At 49.9% G+C, this 21,753-nt stretch overlaps 1 protein-coding gene across 3 annotated transcripts in view; it reads left to right on the forward strand.

Annotated features, from left to right (window-relative positions):
• Positions 1 to 5,334: 5,334 nt before the first annotated feature.
• Positions 5,335 to 21,753, forward strand: part of GALNT14 (polypeptide N-acetylgalactosaminyltransferase 14) — a 208,150-nt gene continuing 191,731 nt past the window's right edge. The window contains exon 1 of one of the 3 annotated variants that reach the window (XM_027033492.2): positions 5,335 to 5,757. In XM_027033492.2, coding sequence (XP_026889293.1) covers positions 5,629 to 5,757 — 129 coding nt within the window. In that variant the 5' untranslated portion in view covers positions 5,335 to 5,628. The remainder of the gene's footprint in view (positions 5,758 to 21,753) is intronic. The other 2 variants (XM_027033488.2, XM_027033487.2) reach the window with 2 other exon arrangements.

Below are 21,753 nucleotides of genomic sequence, written 5' to 3' on the forward strand. Positions count from 1 at the left end.
TGAATGTCAGTTCCATCATGACCACTGTGCTTGTGCTGTTGTTTCCCTGACCCTATCTATTCATGTTCCTTTCATGGCCTGTGCAGGTACGTGGGCAAAAGGACGAGATGGTTGGAGGGATAGAGTCTGATGTCAAGAGCCCCTGCCCTTTGAAGGGACATCTGTGCCAGGAATCCACTGCTTTCCGGGATGTGTGAGCTGCTAGGTGGGTAAAATGCCTTCAGCTGGTAAGTGGGGTCAGACACTGACTGGTGTGGGCAATATAATAATTTCCTATTTAAAGCTGGCTCGATTTGTCTATACTGTCTCATCTTTGAATAAATATCTTAAATGTCACTTACTCAGAAAAGCACCCCACATGAACACTTAGTTTATCCTGAGCCCAGTGCGCGCGTGTGCGCGCGCGCACACACACACACACACGCGCGCACACACACACACGCACACACACAAACACACAAGAAATTTTAACATCAAAGACCCGCATTTTTAGTCACTTAAGAAAATCAATGTTCTGTTTAGCAACATCATTGGAAGTCGTCCTGTCCATTAGAGTGGCCATCTAGTTTATTGTCTAATATAGGAATTTCTTAAAAGTCGAAGAGGGCACTATTCATCATCATGCCAGGAAAATAGGAATAAACCGACCTTCTCAAGCAAACCAGGCACGTGGCTCCCCCTGTTCAGTATGCAACATCCACGAATGACTTGATGACAGAATCTGCCAATGGCCCCTGGAAGGTGTCCTGGGAAGGAGAGTTGTCCTATTTCCACCCCTGGGCATAGTCGGTTCCTCTCACTGCTGATGTTCCTGCCGGATGAGAAAGCACCCACCACAGTTGTATTCCTTCTGGGTTCCCAGCTCTCTTGCTCCCTTCTACCTGCACTGATGCCTCTAAGCTTGAGTCTACCAAGGACTGTTTGATGGTCGGAGATCATGCAGGTGGCTGTCAGACCTGGCTATCGGAAATTTGGGGCCTGGGGAGCAAATGACACCTGTCTTTGGGTCCCTCGGTTTCTTCTGTGTGTGCTCTCCTCTTTCAGAGACACTCCTAGGTAATTCTGTTTATTAAATAATCTTCCTCTACTTTTCTTTAAGCTAATCGGGTCACCCCTTCATGCAACTAGAACTCTGCATTTTCTGGTGGGGGTGGATGGTTCATGGCTCAGGTCGCTGCAGGACATTAACACACAAGATCAAATCACTCTCTACAACCCACAAAGACACCATGGCAGCCATAGTAAGTTTTCCACTTGCTGTTTGGGTGAGGAGCAGAGAAAGTTGGGGGGCACAAGTAATGAAGGGAGAAGCAGGCTTTTGAAATGCAAAGCTATAAATCCCTTTCTAGGAAGCAAATTATAGAGGGGTACCAAGGGAAAACAAGAGGTGGGGGAGGAGGGGGGTAGTGGGATAGTGAAAGGAGTTGCTTAATGGATAGAGAGCAGTCCAGAACGGTGACTCTCAGATCCCTGAGATAGAGCCACCCATCTACTCACCAAAGATGAGAGGAGAAACCAGTTGGCCTTATTCTTCTGACAACGATACACCAGTGTGGCAGACAGAGGAGGTAAGGAGGTTGGTAAGAGCTCATTCGAATTTACCACGCAGCCTAAACTATTTCATCACTCACTTTATCAAAAGACCTTGCAGGAGACTTGGGACATGTGGTTGTAACAGAAGCCACCGTGGCAGGGGAAAGGGAGAGGAGCACCGAGGAAGAGGGCTGATGTATTATTTACAGTTGGAGAACTTGAACAGAGCAGACGGCAGGGGTCGGCCCGAAGACCTGGGTCTGTATGACTGTGGAATAAAGACAAGACATCTTTGAATTCTCCGTTGCTCCTTCTGCTGCCAGGGCCCCCTGCCAGTGCTGGGCCGTGTGCGTGTCTCGTCTCTCCACTGTGCTACGATCTGCCCGGCTACCGCTTAGCCCTCCCTACGGCTCAGAAGGGGTAAAGCCCTCCACAGCAAGCTGTCCGGGCCTCTGTGGGTAAAATCTCATTAGGTCGGCACACAGGGCGTCTCGCTGGGGGTGACAGGTCTAATGAGCATGCAGATAGAAGACCGCAGGCACACACGCGCTGTCACTTAAGTCACGCAGTGGGCAGAGAGGACGGATACAGGGACTCGGATCCGAGAGCAGCAAAAGGCTGCAGAGAGCTCGCGGACAGTGACAGGAGGACAGCGAAAGGAAGCCGGAAGCCAAGGGTGAAAACCCAAAGCAAAGGCCGTTGGAGAGCATGTGCCTTGGACTCCATAGCTTCCCCCTGTTTCCAGCTCACATTTGCTCCATATGCTGCTTTACACAGCTTTCCGGGGCCATAATGGGTTTTATTCCATAGTTTTTATACGAACACGAATGACTCACATCTGCTCCAATACCCAATTTCCTCTCTAATGTCTTCGGCTGTGAGGAGAGAACAGCTCGCACAGAACTTGCCAACAATAGGAGTGGCGGGAAGAGTCCTACGCCGGGGACAAGGAAGGTCAGGGCCTTGTGTGTGTGAGCTCGAAGGGCCTCTGAGAGGAGGTGGCATTACAGATGGGGAAACGGAGACCCACCCAGGGAACTGAGGAACTTGTTCGGGAATATCAAGACCAGGGAGGTAGATCCATTTTAGGGCACCAGGAGAGTCCTAATTCCTTATTCCTAACGAGAGTTCTTATTTAATTTATCTTATTTCCTGCCATGTTAAATCTTTTGCTAGGAGCTTTTCCTCCCCATATAAGCTGTGATGAGAAAAACGTAACTTGGATTAATCGCCAGTGATAGCTAATCCCCCACTGGGATCAACTGTGCTCTGCATTACTTAAGCTGGTTATTAAAGTTTTAAATATCCGCCAGAGCGCATGGGGTGGGGGTGGGGGTGGGGGTGAGGGGGCCCATGCCGGGCCCTGGGAGAGACCTACAGGGCTGGGTCCTGCCTGGGGACCCACTTGGTTTCCAGATGCTTGAAGTCCCAACTGAAGTTCATTTCAATCCTGATGACCGTTACTGATGTGACAACCCAGACTACTATACCTTTGGGCTGGATCAGGTAACAACACTTGGCAAAACTGGGTTCCCTTGATAGCTTCCAGAGGACCAGGGGATCTTCTCCACTTGAGTAGAGGGCAAAATAATGATTCAAGAAGCAGGCAATCCCATGGAAGGCAATCCTTGGAAGGCAATCCCTGCTCTCCCTTGCAGGCTCTGCATGGAGCTGCCACGGGAAACCCAGGGCCTCGGTTTCCCCAGATGCCAAACAGAACGAAGCCCCTCAGCCCCTCGGGGGCAGGCAGTGTGGTGCTGCACCATGTCTAAAGCCTGGTGATTGTGTAACCGTCTGCCATCTGTTACTCGGAAGCCGCATCACAAAGCGCTGAGCAATGGACTACGGTGTTGCAGCTCCTGCCTGGAGCCGACAGCATCTCAGCGGCTTGCCTGGGGGTCCCCTGCAGAGCCTGCTGCAGAACAGGGCGCCAGCCCAAGGCTGCAGGTCCAGGGTGAGGCCCCTGGCAGAGACCCAGGGCGCTCACGATGCTGCACAGATGGGTTCCCTTTCTGCTCCCCTCACCCCTCCCATTACAGTGATCTACCTGGATTTTTGCCCCGCCAAAGTGGTGGCTGGGGAGACTACCCCAACCTTTCAGCGATTAGAGTTCTAATAAAGGCAGATTCTGGGCCACCAGTCCCCCACCCCCAGGGTTCTGTGTGATGGTCTGAGAGCTCAGCTGAATCTTAAGATGGGCTGCCAAGAGAGCTCAGCTCTTCTGGGCTGTTTGATTTCCACCTCTGCTCCCAACCGAAACCTTGTTACCTACAGCCTGGCCAAGAACTCTTTGGGGCTGTGAGGCAGGACTGCCCTGTGGCTGAACGACAAGGCACCAAGTATAGGGGGCTTTCAGCAGATTACTCCATATGTGACTCCACTTCTTGGGGGCTGCATTTTACTAGAGAATGAATTCCACAGCCCTGCTTTACACCTGCCTCGCCTCAGATAGGGTATGGGCTATCCCCTATGCTGAGCTCTGTGGGGACAGGCAAGAGGACGGTGGCTCTACGGTGGTAGGTACCTCATCCTTACCTCCCCGAGCAACTTAATGAGATAAGCACCCCTCCAATTAAGACCGCGTACATTCAAATGGCACAGTTCCTGCAGCCACTGTTCCCCAGGCAGGACAGAGTTTTTAACACCCCTCTTCGAAGGGTCAAATGATTCGAATAACACCAGCACCCTGCATTCAGCTTTCACAATTATTCACTCACTTGTCCAAGGAGGTATTACCACCCCCGTTTGGCAGATGAGGAATCTAGGGCTGGGGAAAGCTGAAGGACTTGCCCAATATTCCCATGGCCAGTATGGCTGACCCAGGCCAGGAACGCCTCCTCCCCTGACAGCACCATTATTCTAGTCTAACTGAGGCCTGTGTGCGAATCCAATCCGTTATTTGCGCTGCGCTGCTTCTAGACCCAAGTAGTTTTCATCTGCAAAAAGGAGGCGAAAGCATTTTTTCCAAGGGCATTTGGGAAAGGGGGCTTTCCCAGGGTCATTCCCAAGTACCTCATGTGGTTGGCGCAAATTTGGAACACCGCCCCCCCCCCCCCCCCACCCCCGCTCGCAAGCGCAGAGCCCTGATGCTTACAGGGAGAGAAAACCCTTAAGGGAGATAATTGCGCCTTAATTTTTAAAAAGATTTCTTTAAAGTTAAATTTAGACCAGCTCAGCGTTCCATTAAGCAGAAAAAGTTGCCAGGCACCTGCAGGCAGGCATAGAAACACCCCGGGGGAGTTGGCTGAACTCGGCCTTGGCCCTGAAAGGCCAGGAGAGTGAACCGCGGTCCAGGCGGCAGCCCCGCCAGCGCCCGCGTCCCCCGGTCTCGGCGCCGGCTCCCGGAAGGCGGGTGCACTGGGGACCGGCTCCGGGCGTGAGCGCCACGTGCAGCCCCCGCGCCGAGCGGGAAAGTCCTCCCAGGCACAGCTCAACCCGGCCCGGGCTTGGCCCTTAGGTCCCGCCTTGCGGCTGGGGTGGCGGGCCTGCGGGGGTACCGTTCCTGCCCCGCCCCGGCCCAGCCCCGGACGGCCCCGGAGCCGCGGCCAGGGCTCGGCTGCGCCGGCGGCCCCGGAGCCGCACCGTGCGCCTCAGTCGGCGGGCGGCGGTAGCGCCCCCCTCGCAGAGCCCCGCTCGCTCCCGCCCGGGCTCCCTCGGAGTCGGTCTGTCGGGCCCACGCTCTCGCTTCGCTCCCCCCCCTCCTCCCTCTTGTTCTTCCCGGGGTGCCGGGCACAGCCTCGGATTCCTCCCTCCCCGCAGCTCGAGTCCGTTTCCCTCGCGGCGGCGGCGGCGGCGGCGGGCGAGGCGGCGGCGGCGGCGGCGGCGCAGGGAGCATCTCAGCTGCCACTGCGCTTCTCCGGCGGGAACGTGTGTCCAGCTTGGCTGCCCTTCGGTCCTTCCCGGCCCTTTTGCGCCCCGCGCCCCCCGCCCCAGCTCGCTTCTCTCCGAAGCGGGCGGAGCACCCAGCAGCTTCCTGCCGCCCCAGCACCCTGATCCGGAGGTCGGCGCTCTCCAGGACTCCTGCCCCGCCGACCCTGACCGCCAGGGGGTGCCCCAGGGGCGTAGCGTCGCGGAGAAGACGAGGCAAACGGGACCATGCGGCGCCTGAATCGCCGCTTGGCTCTGCCGATCTTCGGGGTGCTCTGGCTCACCGTGCTGCTGTTCTTCTGGGTAACCAAGAAGAAGTTCGAGCTGCCGCCGGGACCTGAAGTGCAGACCCCCAAGGTACGGGCTTGGGCGGCGTGGTGGGCGCGGGGCACTGATTTGCAGGAGTGCGCGCAGCCCGCGCGCCGGGTTTGCGGGCTCCCGGGAAGCCAGGGCGGGTTTGCTGGGTGCCGCGAGCAGGTAACGGGGCGCCGGATGCGGCCACGGGGTGATGTTTCTGGATTTAGGAAGGCTCGAGGCATCTCCCGACCCGTGAAGTGTGGCAGTGGGAGTGGGTGTGGGTGGCGGGAGCGCGCTCGCGGGCAGAGTGGGGAGCTGAACTTGGGCAGCGCGCTGGGGTCCCGGGGCGGAGGGGACGCTGCAGACGAGCCGCCCAGGGGTGGCAGTCCGTGGACGCCGCGGGAGAGTCGCGGGCGGTGGGGTCGGGTGGCAGGGCGGGCCGGTGCTGGCGCCCGCGAGGAGTCTGGCCGCGGCGCTGACCTCCTTCCTTCCCGCAGCTGCCAGGCCCGACCAGGGGAGGCCGGAGGCCCGGGGTGCGCCGCGCGCGCGTGTGCATCGCGGGCGAGCGCCGTGCAGCCTCCCGCACGCTGGCTGCCCGGGCCCGCCGGCCTGTCGCCACCCCTGCTGTCCCCGATCTCTTTAGCTGCGTGGGAAGTTGAATGTGCCCTGAACACCACTGAGGAGCCTGTAAAACCAGACCCCTGGATGTTGGTGGGGAGTTGGGGAAATGAGAATCCAAGTGGCTTTTCCAACTCCTGCCCAGTGGGTTCCTCCAAGCCCAGCCAGAAGGTTCTCCCTTTAATTTACATTCACACATTTACCTTTAATTCAGAGTCCCCATTCCTGAGTCTCCTCTTCCTCAGACCTGGTCGTGGGACACAGAAGGAGGCCTCTGGAGGTTCCTGACCAGGCAGACAACATTTACTAACTGGGTCCAGAGCAGTCCTCCAGGGACTTGGAAAAAGCCTTTGGAAGAGGGTATGGTCTGAAGCTGGAGGCTAAAAAAGTGAGGGGGGGGGGATGGGGAGAGAAGGGGGTCTCCCCAGTAAGTCCATACAGAGGCCCAGTTTGTGCCAGGTAAACAATAGGTGCTTCTTCATAAGTAATTGTGTAAGTTGGGTGGTATCCTCATTTCATAGATTAAGAAACAGGTTCAGTCTTTGTGCCTTGCCTTAGGTCGTTCTGACTTGAACTCAGACCTCTGATATTCAGAACCTTTCCACTAAATCAAGGTGTCTTTCAGATCCCTTTTTAACTAAGTCTTCTGGTACTTGTGTTTGGAATCTTGCTAATGCCGAGTTGAGTCCCACAAGCGTTTATTGACGGTCTGCTGTGTGCCAGGCAGTGTGCTAGGTGTTATGGGTACAAATATGTAGATCTCACCTTCTAGGGGTAGGGGCTTTGCTCAGGAATGTGCCAGGATCATACAGAGTGCTGAGCGCCAACAGGGCTCACTGTACTGGGTGTCATGGGAGCCTGGGGACTTCCTGGGGGAGGAGGATGTGACAGAACTGAGTTGAGAAGGATGAACAGTAGGTTTGCCAGGAGGTAGGGAGGGCATTCAAGGTAGAGGTTAACTGTACCAAACAGGCTCAGAGGAATGACACAGCGGGTTGTGTGAAGTTGGCATAATTTGAGTGTAAACCACGTGGCTGACGGCAGGAGTAAGGGCGGGCAAGTGTGAAAGGGTAGGATTGGGTAGGACCTCGGGGGTGCTAGGGGCCCTTGGAGGGGTAGTAAGCAGGGGAGTGAGAGATCAGACTGGTGACTTCAAAAAGCCTTTGGATCAATTTTCTCACCTCAGACCTGCCTGTAGATCTGGAGAGCTTTTCTTCTTTTTCCCCCAGGGTGGTTCTGCTCCTTGTGATGCAGTTAATGACGCCTGCAGGGACGTGAACTCTCTCTGTTTTGCATTGAACCTCATTACCTTAAGCTTACTTATTCTTAGTTTACACCAGGGAGCTGGGACAAGAGATCCATATCCCTCTTTGTGCACTTTGTCTTTCGTCTTTACCTGCCTCTTCTTGCCCTGGCATGTGCTGGACACACATTTACTGAATCCAGCTAGATGCCAGGCTCTGTGCTGGGTTTGGAGGCTGCTGCGATGAAGATACTATGTCCCTGCCCTTTGCAGGGAGGTAGGGAGGCTCTCACAAGTTCCTGGTTGAGGCAGAATTACAAACAAGTGAGTAGTGGGTGGGGTGGGGGGAGTGGTCTAATATTGGAATTCTGGACATAGTGGTGTGCAGTCATGGAAGAGGTGGGCTTCTAGTTTTGGCCACTTGCTTTTGGTCTTAATATCTTACTTCTTCCTCCCATGTTCTGTGTCCTTGAGAAGCACAAATTCTATAGACTTTTAAAATCTTGATACCTTTTATTATTAGGCGCCCTTCTTAGTATATTTCTCCTTTCTGTTTTTTGCCGGTATGTGTGACCTCGTGTGCCCACGTATATGTGTTGTGTCTCTTCGTAAGTGTATTTGTGTCTGGTAGATGAACACCCCTCCGTATCTTAGGATATGTGTATCCGAGGAAAGAGACGGAGAGACAGAGTCCTTCTGAGCGCCAGAACAATGTTATTGCCATGACTGACCTGTTTAGGAAATTTGCACATCCTGTACAAAGGCGTGCGGTTGGTTCCCAAACCTGACGGCATGGCAGAATCCTCTGGAGAGTGTTTAACATACAAGTTTTGTGGCTTATTGCAGAGACTATGATTCTGTGGGTTTGGGAGAAGGTCCCAGAATCACTGTCTATACAAGTGTTCCATGTGAGTCTGAAGCAGCCTATTGATGGGTATAATATTTGGAGCTAGATGAAGAATATTAAGTGTGTTGATTTTTTTTTGTAGTTTGGCCCCACGCAAACATGGCCGAATGATTTCATTCTTCTTGAGTTCCTCAAGGACCAAGCTCGTGTGAGCATGTGCACTCGGGCGAAGTAACAAAAGCTAGCATTTGTGTGGTGCCTTACAAATTCACAAGCTCTATTTCACACGTATTCGCTCATTTAATCTCCACAACAACCACATAAGGCAGATAATACGTTTATGCAGATAAGCCTGAATAATGAAGTTACAGTTGGCCCACGACAACAAGGCTATTATTAAGTGGCAGCATCCAGGGTAAGAATGGAATGGGATCGTTTTCGGCACCGCCCACCCACAGGCTCCTTCCATGCCGCTCTGCTGTGTGGACTGCCTGGATCTGCACTTGTGGGTAATGGGGTGAGGCTAGGGGTGTTCACAGCATGTGCTTCCCAACCTCCTTTCCAGCATTTCCATGGTTTGTGCCTAGACACTTGCCTTTGGAGAGCTCCAGGGAGGGGGGAAAGTGTTGGTATAATTTGTGGGGGAACCTCCTCAGGGGGGAATCCTGATCTGCTCTTGGAGGAGGCCACCTGGGGCTGAGGAGGCTCCTTTGGCTGGACAGAGCTCCCCCTGGTGGGGAGGGTCCGGTTGCAGCCAATGATTGCAGCATCCTTTCCAAGGCAGAGATTATTTCCTCAATAGTAGGAATTTGGATGGGATGTTTGTCTATTGTAGGCAAAAAACTCAGTTTTGTGTGAGTTCAGTATCCTAGCTTTTCCTAGGAAATGATCATTCATGGTCCTTTGAAGAGCTCTTGACTTGGACACATTGAAAGGAAGCCTTAGGGAAGTTTTTGTCCTTCCTGGACTCCTTCCCACCTTGGTAGAGGGGGTCAGTTTATTTCCCAAAGCACAAGCAGTGGGTGCCCTTCACTTAAAAATATTTAGAAGGGCCCCTGGGTGACTCAGTTGTTTGTGCATCTGACTTCGGCCCAGGTCATGATCTTGCAGTTTGTGAGTTCGAGCCCCGCGTCGGGCTCTGTGCTGACAGCTCAGAGCCTGGAGCCTGCTTCGGATTCTGTGTCTTCCTCTCTCTCTGCCTCTCCCACACTCTCACTCCATCTCTCTCTCTCTCAAAACAAAGAAACATTAAAAAAATTAAAAAAATATTTAGAGAAGTCAGGGGACTTCTCTAAAAAGAAGTCAGAATATCAACAAGCACTCTTTTTTTTCCTTTAACCTTGAGCTTCCCCCTCCCGCCCTCCCCCCGCCCCCACACCCCAGAAACTGGAGAGGAGAGGACTGGGGCTGGGGCTCCTGGGCCAGGGACCCCTCCACGTAGACTTTCCATGGCAAGTTGCCTTCCCTGGAGTCCACTACAGGCTGTAATTCCCAGGCCCTTAAATTTTTTTCCCAGTGTTGGAAAGCATCCTCATTGGCCTGGGGATGGGATCTCCAAAGTGGACCTGATAATAAAAATAAAATCTGTGCCTTGTCACAATCCAACTGATGTAGAGAAGGCACGCTGCACTCCTGGTTTAAGAAAATTAATTGGATTTTTTTTTTTTTTTTTAAGTTCCAAGAAGGGCTGGCTCTATTAATAGCTCAAGTAAAGATTTCTTTAAGTTTGACTTCTTAATGTTGATTTGATTCTTTTACTGGGTCCCTCCCCCCTCCAAATTCTGCTGAGCTCCAATTCCTAATTGAAAATCGTGTAACAAGTTTGATGTCTTAAGTCAAACTGTATTTTAGTGATAAATACTATACCAGTAAAAATACCTGGAAAATGTTTTAATTTCTTCTCTCCTGTATCATTTGTTTGCCATTTGGAGAATTATACAATAACCGACAGAATTAAAAAAAAAAAAAAAAAAGCAGCACATTTGTCTCTTCCAAGAAACTAAATTTAGTCCAGGGGCTTAGGGCTTAGTAAAAGCAAAAGAATTTGAGGCCTGAGGGTACTTTTTGAGGAAGGTATTGGAAATGTAAAGGCTTTGAATAAAGTGCCTCGGGCCTATGTAGATGTATTTGTGCTCTACTAGAAATATAGCAAACGCTATTAGAAAAGAGCTTGTCTTTTGGTAGTATTTGCATGCCACAAATGCCTTGAGTATATGACACTGTTATTTTATTCCCCATTTAGTAGATCATTTCTCCCATTAAAAAAAATCATGAATTTTAGAGAGAGAGAGAGAGACCCTGTTAATCTGCTGACACTCGGAGCATGCATCCTGGACTCTGTCCAAGGAATTTGACCCTGGCGTGACCAGAAGTAGCCCACCATCAGATAAGCGTCCGTTGTTTCCTTCATTCATGCGTGTGCTGGTGCCAGGCTCTGGGCTCTTTGCCCCCCCCCCCCCCCCCCCCCCCCCCCGCTGTGGTTCCCAAAGCAGGTGGAGGGTAGTGTTGCTTCGTGGTCCAGCAGCGGCTGCTGTACAAGGCTGAGAAATACGAAAGTAGCAGGTTGGAACCTCAGATATTCAAGAAATAGCCTGTTTTTGTAGATATCAACAAGCTTTTTTTTTTTTTTTTTTTTTTTTTACCCTGAGCTCTCCCCTGCAGCCAAATTCAAGCCCATCAGGCTGGTGGGAGTCTGCCCACACTGGGTTGTACCCACATCCCAGCTTGCTTTCTGGCTAAGAAAGCACTCCCCTTCAGGGCCAGGTGGGAGGCCCTGTCTAGGGACCTATGGATCGGATCATTCTGAGGGACTCTTTTTGAGTCAGTGTGGGGAGCTCTCTCTCTCACTAAACCCTTGTTCACCGAAGTGGCCTCCTGCTTTTGGAAACAAAGACCAGGAATCCCTGTCTCAAATGTTCCTGGAGGCATAGAATGATACCTGCTCAAGTCAGGGAAGACAAAGGGCCAAAACCAAGAGGGAAAGAGAAATTAATGTTCCTGTCATAAGCCTCCCTCAGCCTGTCTAGAGACTACCCTTTTTCAAGGTTGCTCGTGTGTTTGCTTCATTTCAAAGTGTTAATTTCCACTCATCAGAGGTCATTTATAAACTAAACAGGGACAGAATGAGGCTGCCTTGGCTGATGCCTGAGGCCCAGGGTTTCCACCCGGCCTGGTTCACAGGATAGCTCGTCTGCCTCGTTTGCCTGCGTCCTTTCCCGCAGCCTTCCACCGCACATTTCCAAAACCGTCTTCTCCATTGTCAGGTGCATTTGAAGATATGTGTTGCCGTGCCCTTGTTTAGTGTCTAACGTGTCCAGTTCTGTCGCTCCTCCAGAGAGCATCTCAAAGTCCCCATTGCACTTTGAGAAAGAGTGTCTGAATTAGAAAGCAGGGACAGATCCCCCGCTCCTCCGTCCGGGGCAGTGTGCGAAGCCTGCCATGGCTTTTGCACATGCCACCCCAGAGAGCAACATTAGAGACCCACCATCTGTGGGGTACGTGAGTGTGAATGTGCCCACTGCCTGCCGCAGCTGGCCGCAGGGCCCCTGGGTGGTCAGCCTTCCCACTCACAGGAGCCTCAGAGACTCGCACTGTTCACTGCAGTCAGGAGACTGAGAGCCCGACCCTCCCCTGGCAGCTCGTGTCACATCATCACGTGTGGTTTCACCTTCTGGCTTTTCTTGTGTGTGTGTGGCCGTCCGTTGGCCATGCTGGAGGGAACTCCGGTCCTTTCTCCTGGGACCCAGTCTCCCCAGCTGTGAAATGGAGGCAGCCTGGCTACGGTCCCCCTGCCTGTCTCGCCCTCGCCCCGCCAGCAGGTCTCAGTCGTTTCGGGTAATTTGGGAATGACTCTGAAAGTAAGACCTCGTGGCTATAAATAATTACACCACAGATACTCCGTGTCTATTACTTATCTTTTAATTATTTTACCAGAAACGCTAGATTAACCAAAAAAATAAATCAGTCTCTGAGTCCTCAGATGTTGAGCTGATTAAGAAAGAACCCCTTTGGGATATGGAAGAACACACACACACACACACACACACACACGTACTCGGGTACCCTGGGGAATTCTGCAGAAGCTCCTGAAATCTGCTGGCTCTGGTATTTTGGTATTTCAGAATAAATGGCCTGATGTGACCTTCTGGGGCAGCAGTGTTTGCATTTGGCAGCAGCTGCTGCCCTCACAGGACCTAATGAACGAACGCTCGGAAGCTGAGAGGGGAGAGAGGGGGAGAGGTCTCTGCCGTGTTAGCTGGGGGTCCTCTTTCCTCCTGCTTCTCTTTCACACCATCCCCTCTTCCCTCCACCACATTCTCCCTCCTCTTATTTGTGTCTCCTGGAAAGCTGGTGGGATCTAGAGCAGAGAGCCCCAGGGCACTCGGCCAGGAGCCCCAGGAAGAAGTCTTGGGATGGGGGGACAGGGGCCTGGGACTTCCCTGTGGCTCCAGCCAAGGTCTGGAGCAGCCTGTGTCCCTGATGCCTTGGATGAAAAAGCAGTTGTTAATGAAGGAGGGAAGTGACTGCCTTGCCCTGGGCCACCCCGGGCCATTCCGCTCGCTTGGATGCCCTGGGAGCAGCGTAAGCCCTTCTCGCAGAAATTGAGGAGCCGTCTGACCCACGGCGTCCCGGAGAACCCCGCTTCCAAGTACAACGTCTCTTCTGCATACCATTCCCAGAGACAAGATTAGGCACTTAAAAAAATAATTAAATTCTCCTCATGTCACTTGTCTTCTTAACTGTAAGCACTATAGAGATCTTTCAAGGAAATGCAGGGGAGAGCTGTATGCTCACATGTTCCTGCCATTGGATTTGAATTCCCAGATGAAGGGAACAGCCACCCAGCTGCCTCCTTTCTAATGATCCTGGTTGTTTAAACCCAATTTGCATCTCATTCCAGGCCAGGAGAGAGAGGGAAGTATCTAGAGAACGGGTATGACTGCCCCATCTTGACAAGCTCTCTCCAAAGAGGCTAACTGTCCCTTTTCCTTGTCTCACTATGGTTTAGAAATTAGGATTTTCTTCCCTGTGGTCGGGACTGGAGATTTATGTAGCTTTTCTTGTTCCTCTGAGAACACTTCAGTCATTCATTACCCGCACCACCCCCCCCCACCTCCCCCCAGCCACAGAGAGACTGGTCCAATCAATATTTATGCGCCCATCACTCGCAGCTGCAACACACAGGAATAATGCACGCCAAATTCCTTGATGGCCATTGAAAAATTAGCTGGCGCCCATATTTCAGGCTCATTGTATTCTAGGATCTCAGGGAGATCAGAGCACGTGGTGCACAGATTAATTAAGCTGCCCAGATAATTGGCTGTTAATAGACGGCCAATTGATGGCTGCCAGATGGGTGCGGAATTGACTAAGGTGCTTATGGCGGGCTGGGGTCTTCATCGGTGGGGGAACTGGCTCAAAGACTTGATTAATTAAAGGTGAATCAGGAACAGGATGTTAAGCGGGAGCTTCTTTCCTCCACCGCTTCCTGTGATGTTTTACAGTTTACACGGTGTTTGTATTCACAAATGCCTCCTTTGATCTTTCCTGCAACCACGTGAGCTGGAAGTTAGTAACACTCTCACTTTCTGAAGTATGATGAAGCCGAGGTTAGAAGGGGGAGGCGACTCTGGCAGGCACCCCCAACCAGTAAGTTGTCTTGAACTCACTCTTTTGACTCTAAAGCTCATGCTGTTTCTATTATGGTCATGCTCAGCTTCTGCTTAGCATTGAAATCTATTTTATGTAGGTACATGTTATATGTATATTTTCATATGGACAAAAGGTTAGCGCTCTTGCTGAGCAATGACTCCTGACCTCTGATGGAAGACCAGTGTTGCTTTTCTGCGTGCGGAAGGGAACTGAGGAGTGAATTAGGGGCACCAGAGAGCCCATCTCGGAAGGACCACTGCAGGTCCAGGAAGACTTTGGGTTTTCTTCCAGGAACGGCCAGGTTTGACTTACCCCCGGGCCCTAGAGAAACATTCCACAGGATGCTACCATCTGTTGTGGGAAGATGCTGGGCCAGAGTGGCTCCGTCCACGTGTCGGTGAGGACTTCCCTCCTAGGCTGGCGGGGTTGACAGCCGGAAATGAAACTTTGCTGTCATTCACGAGGCTGTTCCTCTCAAAAGTCAACGGGATTGTGCAATTAAGACAGACACCGTTGATTTGAATCCCTTTCCTGATGAATGTGGTGCTTGGACAATCAGAAGCAATTCCCCTCTAAGAGGAAAAATGTCACTTGAAAGAACCTAATATGTCCTGTTTGAAATGCAAGGCAAATATGTGGTGGATGACTCCAGGGAAGTGCCTCTGTCCCCAAGCAGAGGGCGCCCTGCCTGTGTGGTGCTGTTTAGCCCTGAAGACCCCTTGATGACTGCTCAGTCCTGCCTTGTAGTCAGACTGACTGCCGGCTGCACCCAGTACCGGGCTCAGCTTCTTCACGGCTGCTTGGGAGGATGGGTGTTACTAACGTACTTGCTGTCCGTGTGTACGTTTCAACTTACGAAAGCAGAAAATCAGGAGCTGCTAATGTCTTCTTGGATATTTTGTCTGCAGTTCAGATTAACTACTGAAGGGCTCATGGTGGTGCTTTTGTTATGTGGTCTGAATGACAAAGTCAGTGTCTACTCCAAGATCCCAAGCGGAAACATGGTTTTTTCACTCTTGTCTATTTTCATGGAGCATGGCAACATTAAAGGGAACTATATTTTTAACAAGTGTGCATGGAGTCAGAACAAAAAGAAATGTAAACCTAATAAGTCTGATATTTTCCCTCTCTACTCGGAGGCCCTACTGATTTTCTAATCATATTTGCCCAATTCTGGATCACATAACTCCCTGGAATTCTCCCTGCCTCTCTTAAAACTGGCATTATGGTTTCTGCTCCAGGTTTTAGCTGTTCTCTTACAATGGAGCATGTATTTTGGAAAGCTTCTTGGTAGTGTCTACAAAAGCTGAACATATGTATATATCTTTGACCCTGCAGTTTTGCTCCTAACTAGAAACCCCAGAGAAATATATTTGTATTACGGTGAATGTCATGTAACCTGAATAGGAGTTGGCACACTTTTTCTCAAAAGAGCCAGACCGTATGTATTTTTTTTTTTTTTTAGGTTATACGGTTCCTATTGTAACTACTCAACAGTGCTGTTATAGAGTTTACAATAATGTAAGCAAGTGGAACATGGCTGTGTTCCAATAAAACTTTATTTATGGACACTGAAATTTGCATTTCATGTATTTTTCACATCTCATGAAATAGTCTTCTTTTAGTATTGCGTATTTTCAAATATTTATACATGTAAGCTGCATTCTTAGTTTGCAGGGTGTGCTGAAACAGGTGGGAGGCAGGCCAGATTTGGCTGTGGGATCCTATTTGTATAAAGCACGAAATCAGGCCAAACAAATGTATGGTGTTAGAAGTCAGTTTCATGGGGTTAGTGACAAGAAGGGGACAGGGGTGCTTGGGGAGAACTGGTTCTGTTCAGTTTCTTGATCTGGGTGCTGGTTATTCGGATGTGTTCCCTTTGCGAAAAGTCACTGAACACACACTGTTTTCTGTTTGTGTATTTCACTTCAGTAAAAAGTTCAAAAACAAACAAACAAACAAACAAACAAAAACTTCTGAGTGTGTGGCTTCTGACTCAGATTTCAGCACCTCACTTGGTGTCAGAGTATGTAGTTTTCATTCTTTTTATAGCTATTGATTCCTGTTTCCTGGATGAGACCGTCTCTGGAGAAAGGTCTTGATCTGTCTTTCCAGTTTCCCCAGTCTTATTCCCTTTAATAATAATAATAATAATAATAATAATAATAATAATAAATAATCAGGGAGACCTTTAACAACTGGTGTGCCAAGGGTACCAGCGAACCAAAGTATGTGCTGTGTGTTAACCCCTTAGTTGCTGGATCACGGGAGGATGGGGAGGATTCTAGGAGAGTGGGTGCTGGGGGAGGGCCGTCAGGACAGTGGGAACCATGCGTAGGACTTTGGCTGGTGTAGCTGTCCCGTGGTGAATCCAGGCTAAAACCTGCTTATGCCTATAGGTAAGCGGCGGAGGTTTAATTCCAGAGAATGGAATTACGTGGCACAAACTATTGGCTTGCAGAAAACCAGCTGTTGGTGGGTGTATCCAGGATGAAAGCAAAGAACTAACAATCTGAGCCCCTAGTAAGTGCCAGGTGCTGTGTGTGTGTAGTCGTCTATTCATTAACAACCCTGTACAGTCGGTATTATTTGCTTCACTTTTCAGAGGAGGAATCTCAAGGCTTAGGGAAGTTCAGTGACTTTCCCAAAGTCATGCGGCTCGCAGGTAGACGAGCTGGATTCCAAGAGGGACCCGTCTGGCCTTTGAGTCTACCTCTTTGCACTTATCACTTGTTCACCCCATGCTTCCTTCTGTCCCCTCACCCTCTCGCACCCCCTGTGCTGTCTTGGAAGTGATGACTTGGATAGATCTTTCTTTACCTTAGCAGCCAGCCTTTATAGCAGCCTTTGCTCTGCTTCCTGGAATTATACACCTCTTGTTTACACCAGAAGCTATTGAATGAAGTAGTTTTATATCAGAAGCTGGCTCTTCTAGGATGAGTCCTTTTATAACAGTAATCAAAGAAAAAACTTTACGACATTTTCAAAGGGAGATATATTGTGGTTTCTGGACCATTTGACATCCTTATGAACACTTCTCTCCGGCAGATGACTGGGAATGTTTCTCGTCCCAGGGTTAAACTTTAAAAAAGGAAGTCCTCAAGGTATCCCATTCTTGCGAGTGTTAAGGTGCTTTAGGTGTGCCTCAAGACAGATTGGAGAGGGGACAGTGAGAACTGACCAACAGATACAAAAATGCGAAGGCTATAGTGGATGGCTACCCACTCCCAACATCATCCCTCCCTCGGAGAGTAGTTCCTTCCCTAGTATAATAGCACCAATTATTTGGTTGTTTGTGCTGAGGAGTTGAAAGCTATCGTGTGCCGGGAAAATACTCAGCATGGAGCAGTAATTATGGATCAGCTGATGATAAAGAATGCATCGGATTGACTGCTAATTAGATTATTAGCAGGAAAAACAAATACCTGCTATTAATACAACACATAAGCTGCATTTATGATACTTTCTACTTTTAATGCATATTCCTTTTTATAATGTGCAGTTTCCTTTTTTTCTCTTTCAGGGCCAAGACCTCCAATTTCTCTAATTTTAGTACGACTATGCTTAGTCGTACTAAGCATATTTGTTTATTGAGCTGTAATCTGGTCATTTTCTTGTTTCCTTCTGGTCCCAAAGTGGGGTTGGGAGAGCTGATATGTATTGAGTGCCATATGTCAGGCTCTGAAGTGTGAAGTGTGTCAGGTCTTTTATGGGAAGAAGGCGGGCTATTCTAGAGCAGCGTCTGGATCTTTCCCATGGCACTGTGGCACTGTGTCTTTTTAAGGGGTTAGGGATCACGGGGTTTTCTTTGTGAGATCAGTGCTGACTTAATTGTCAAAGAGATGACCCCGTTGCTTTTTGTGTGGCATTTTAAGATTTGGTCTTTGTTACCCTGGATTCAAGGTAAATGGGATGGACATTTGGGTGTTTCAGGTGCCGGCACTCCCCGCTACTCCCCACCAGGTCAGCCATGTAGGTTGACTGCGTGTCCCCTAGCAGTGTGAGAGTCCTAGCCACCTGGGGTGGCTAGGAGTCCCATGGGTCCTCTTCCATCTGAAAGAGCCCTTGGGAGCTCCCTGGGCTGCCTGGGAGGTTGGCAGTCTGAGAGTTAGTTGGTGCTTGCCAGTATGGTCATGCTGGGTGGTGTTAAGGCTGGCACCCTTCTGGGGCGCCTGGGTGGCTTGGTCAGTTGAGCGTCCGACTTCAGCTCAGGTCACGATCTCACGGTCTGTGAGTTCGAGCCCCGCGTCGGGCTCTGTGCTGACAGCTCAGGGCCTGGAGCCTGTTTCAGATTCTGTGTCTCCCTCTCTCTCTGCTCCTCCCCTGTTCATGCTCTGTCTCTCTCTGTCTCAAAAAAAAAATAAACGTTAAAAAAATTTTTTTTTAAATTAAAAAAAAAAGGCTGGCACCCTTCTGATTAAACAGTGCCTGAGCCATACAGGTTGTTAAAATGTTCTCTTATAAATATTATCTCTGGATGGCATTGAATAGCCTTATTTTACTAATGAGGAACTTGAGGTTCATGAAGTTCCAATAACTTGCCCAAATCAGTAGAGCTAGTAAGTGGCAGAGCTAAGACAGGTCTGGGTGATTCTGGAGCCCATGCTGGGATGTCATCGGGATGGTTCACAAGGGGCAGTGAGCTCCTCGAAGGAGTTTCTCCTTTTGAGTGGCTGGCCAGCATGGGGAGACAGAGCAAGCAAATTCCCCTGCCACTAGGTCAAGTCCATCAATTCATCCCACAAGCCCCTATGGGGCACTGCTCTATGTGAAGCCCTATGTAGGAGATGTCCCAGCTGGGGTCCTGCCCTCATGTCCAGGGCAAATTTGGGGCAGTAACGGAGCGTGGGGCTGTGGCTGTCTGCTGGCTCCTGGCCACTTTTTCTCTAAAACTACCTCCCTCCTGGGTTTTACATTTGTTGTGTATTACTGGAAGGATACAGCTGTATCTCTAGGATGGTTTTTTAATGGTGAAAGGTACCGCAAGATGGAGAGGCGTCTTTCCTCTCTTTTGAGTTTTTAAAGTGGAACATGAGGCCAAGGGGATAGAGAGAATCTTAATTCAGGTTCACAGGATAAAGGCTTGAGAAGATTGCTTTTGAATTTACTAGTCATTTTTGCAAGGGTGACTTTCTTCCCCTGATCATGTCACTCCCCCGTTAGCTCAGAAAGTTCTAGTTGAAGGTCAGTCTCATCCTGAAAAGCTGTTTCACTAAAACAGGAACCTGTTATTCTGCTATGCCTCTTATTAGAAGAAAAAGCATTTAGGGAGGTCTTTTAAAGGCATTTCGGTGATTTTTTTTTAAATTTTTTTTCAACGTTTTTTATTTATTTTTGGGACAGAGAGAGACAGAGCATGAACGGGGGAGGGGCAGAGAGAGAGGGAGACACAGAATCGGAAACAGGCTCCAGGCTCTGAGCCGTCAGCCCAGAGCCTGACGCGGGGCTCGAACTCACGGACCGCGAGATCGTGACCTGGCTGAAGTCGGACGCTTAACCGACTGTGCCACCCAGGCGCCCCTCGGTGATTTTTGAAGAAGGGCATTTTATCGGGATCTACTTGTCCCCAAAGTGTGTGCTGTTTGAAAAGCATAGTCCTAGTGGAAGGCAGACAGGAAACTTCAGGATAGAAAATAGGCACTAGAAAATAGGGAAACTTCAGGGTAGAAAATAAGGTGGCTGAGCAAGCCATGTGGGTCGAATTGCCCGGGGTGCCTCTTGTGATTCTATACTTATTTGGGCACCAAGAGCTGGGTCTGCACATGGGCCAAATCCAGTCCCTTCCTCCTGCTGTTTATGTACGGCCTGGGAACTAAGAATGGTTTTGGTTTTGTTTTTTTTTTACATTTTTTAATGTTTGGGAAAAAAACTCAAAACAAAAATAATATTTTGTGGCACATGAAAACTGTGGGAGATTCAAATATCAGTGTCCGTCAATAAAGTTTTATGGGAACAGAGTCACGCTGGCTCCTTTATATGTTCTCTGTGGTGGCCTTCACACTGCCCTGGCAGAGCTGAATGGTGAGGGAGACTGGCTGGGTTACAAAGCTCACATTTTACGGGACCCTTTAGAGAAAAAGTTTGCTAATCCCTGCCCCAGACCTTTGGTTCTCATAGTGTGATTCCTGGGTGGGGGTATTTGTTCACCTGGAAGTTTGTTAGACATGCCAAACCTCAGGCCACACCTACCGATTTCACATCCGCGCTGAAGCAAAACGCCCACATAGTTTCTGTGCAATTAAAGTTTGAGAAATGCCACATTAGGTGTCAACTGACTCTTACAAAAAGCTTATATGGGACAAACTGAGGTCTAGAGTTGGTGCCACGTTTCCCTATTCGTAGTGAATTCAGTTGGATTGGATCATTCAAGTCTAAAGTCCCGTTCACCCAGTTAGACTGGGGGGGTTCTTCTACTTAGAGCTGCAGAAGGATCCAGGAGGCCTCCTCAATGCTCCCAGGAACATGGGAGGGGCCTTGAATCTTCCAGGCATTGTGGTCTCAGCTGGAACATCATTGACCAAACCCTCGTCATTGTGCTGACCCCCGGGCTGGGTTCCTTCTGATGCCCTGAGTCCCCATACTCAGGGTCCCGCCTACCTAGGGGCAGCACTGAGGCGTCCCTCTTGGATCTTGCTACATCTTGGGCACCCAGCACTCTTAGGACTGGCTGCCTCCATTGTTTTTCCAAGTTAGAGGAATTCCTTTTTTCCATCACCCTCTGTGCTACTTATTGTTTCAGCAACACGGGCTTTTGCATACCACCTTCCTGGAAGCAAGGGAGCATCAAGTCCTGGTTGTGTGTTGAGATTAGGGGTTAGGGTACGGCTTGGGGTGGGAGTGAGCAGGTAGAATGCAATATGAAGAAATATAATGAATATCTCAATATGTGATCCTACCACACCTGCAGTATATTACGATGGAGTTGATGGGACAACCAGTGTAATCTAGGGCAGTAGCAAATGTAGACTGTCTTCCTGTAGAACAAGGGGTAACTTCTGTAGGAATTTAGAGAAAGGGAGATTGTGTGGGTGGCAGGGGCAAGGGAGGTCTTATGAGGTGCTAGGCCTCCAGCAAGAGTGAGCAGAGGTCAGTGGAAACCAGGAGCAAGCCAGATGTGGAAGAGTTTGAAAATAAATTCATTTGCTTATTTTTGTTCTAAAATGCAAGTATGTCTGAAAGTAAACAGATCTCCCAGGTTGGGAATATTATACCCTACTCACTGGGGACTTTGTTTAGTACATGTTTTGGGTTTAAGTGTTTTAACTGCTCAGAGTATGCTAATTACTCTTAAGGTAGCAATTCAGTGAAATTTGAATTTGACGTTCCCTTTCTTTTACCCTTTTGGCCTAAATGAGAGTGTATGCTTTTCATTTCTCACTGAGGTTGATTCTGGTTTTTCCTGACCACCTATTTTCATCTTTAATTCATGTGGCTGCTTCCTAGAGAAATGCGCCTCTGGAAAATTCATCTCACCTGTCTACATTCCCCTCGATGAAGCCTTGGCGGGGCTGTGGCCAAAAGTCACCTACAAAAGGCATGAACTGAGGGCGTATGCTTGGGGTCCTGAGTCCTGAAGACCTGAGTCCACATGCATTAGTTGGAGGAATGAAGTGGCAACATCCCAGCTGTTGTGACTGGAAGGATGGATCACAATGAGGTTCTAGAAGCTTCCCTCCTTCTTACATATACCAGGTAG

The sequence above is a fragment of the Acinonyx jubatus genome, chromosome A3, assembly GCF_027475565.1.
Source record: "Acinonyx jubatus isolate Ajub_Pintada_27869175 chromosome A3, VMU_Ajub_asm_v1.0, whole genome shotgun sequence".
Taxonomy (NCBI): Eukaryota; Metazoa; Chordata; class Mammalia; order Carnivora; family Felidae; genus Acinonyx; species Acinonyx jubatus.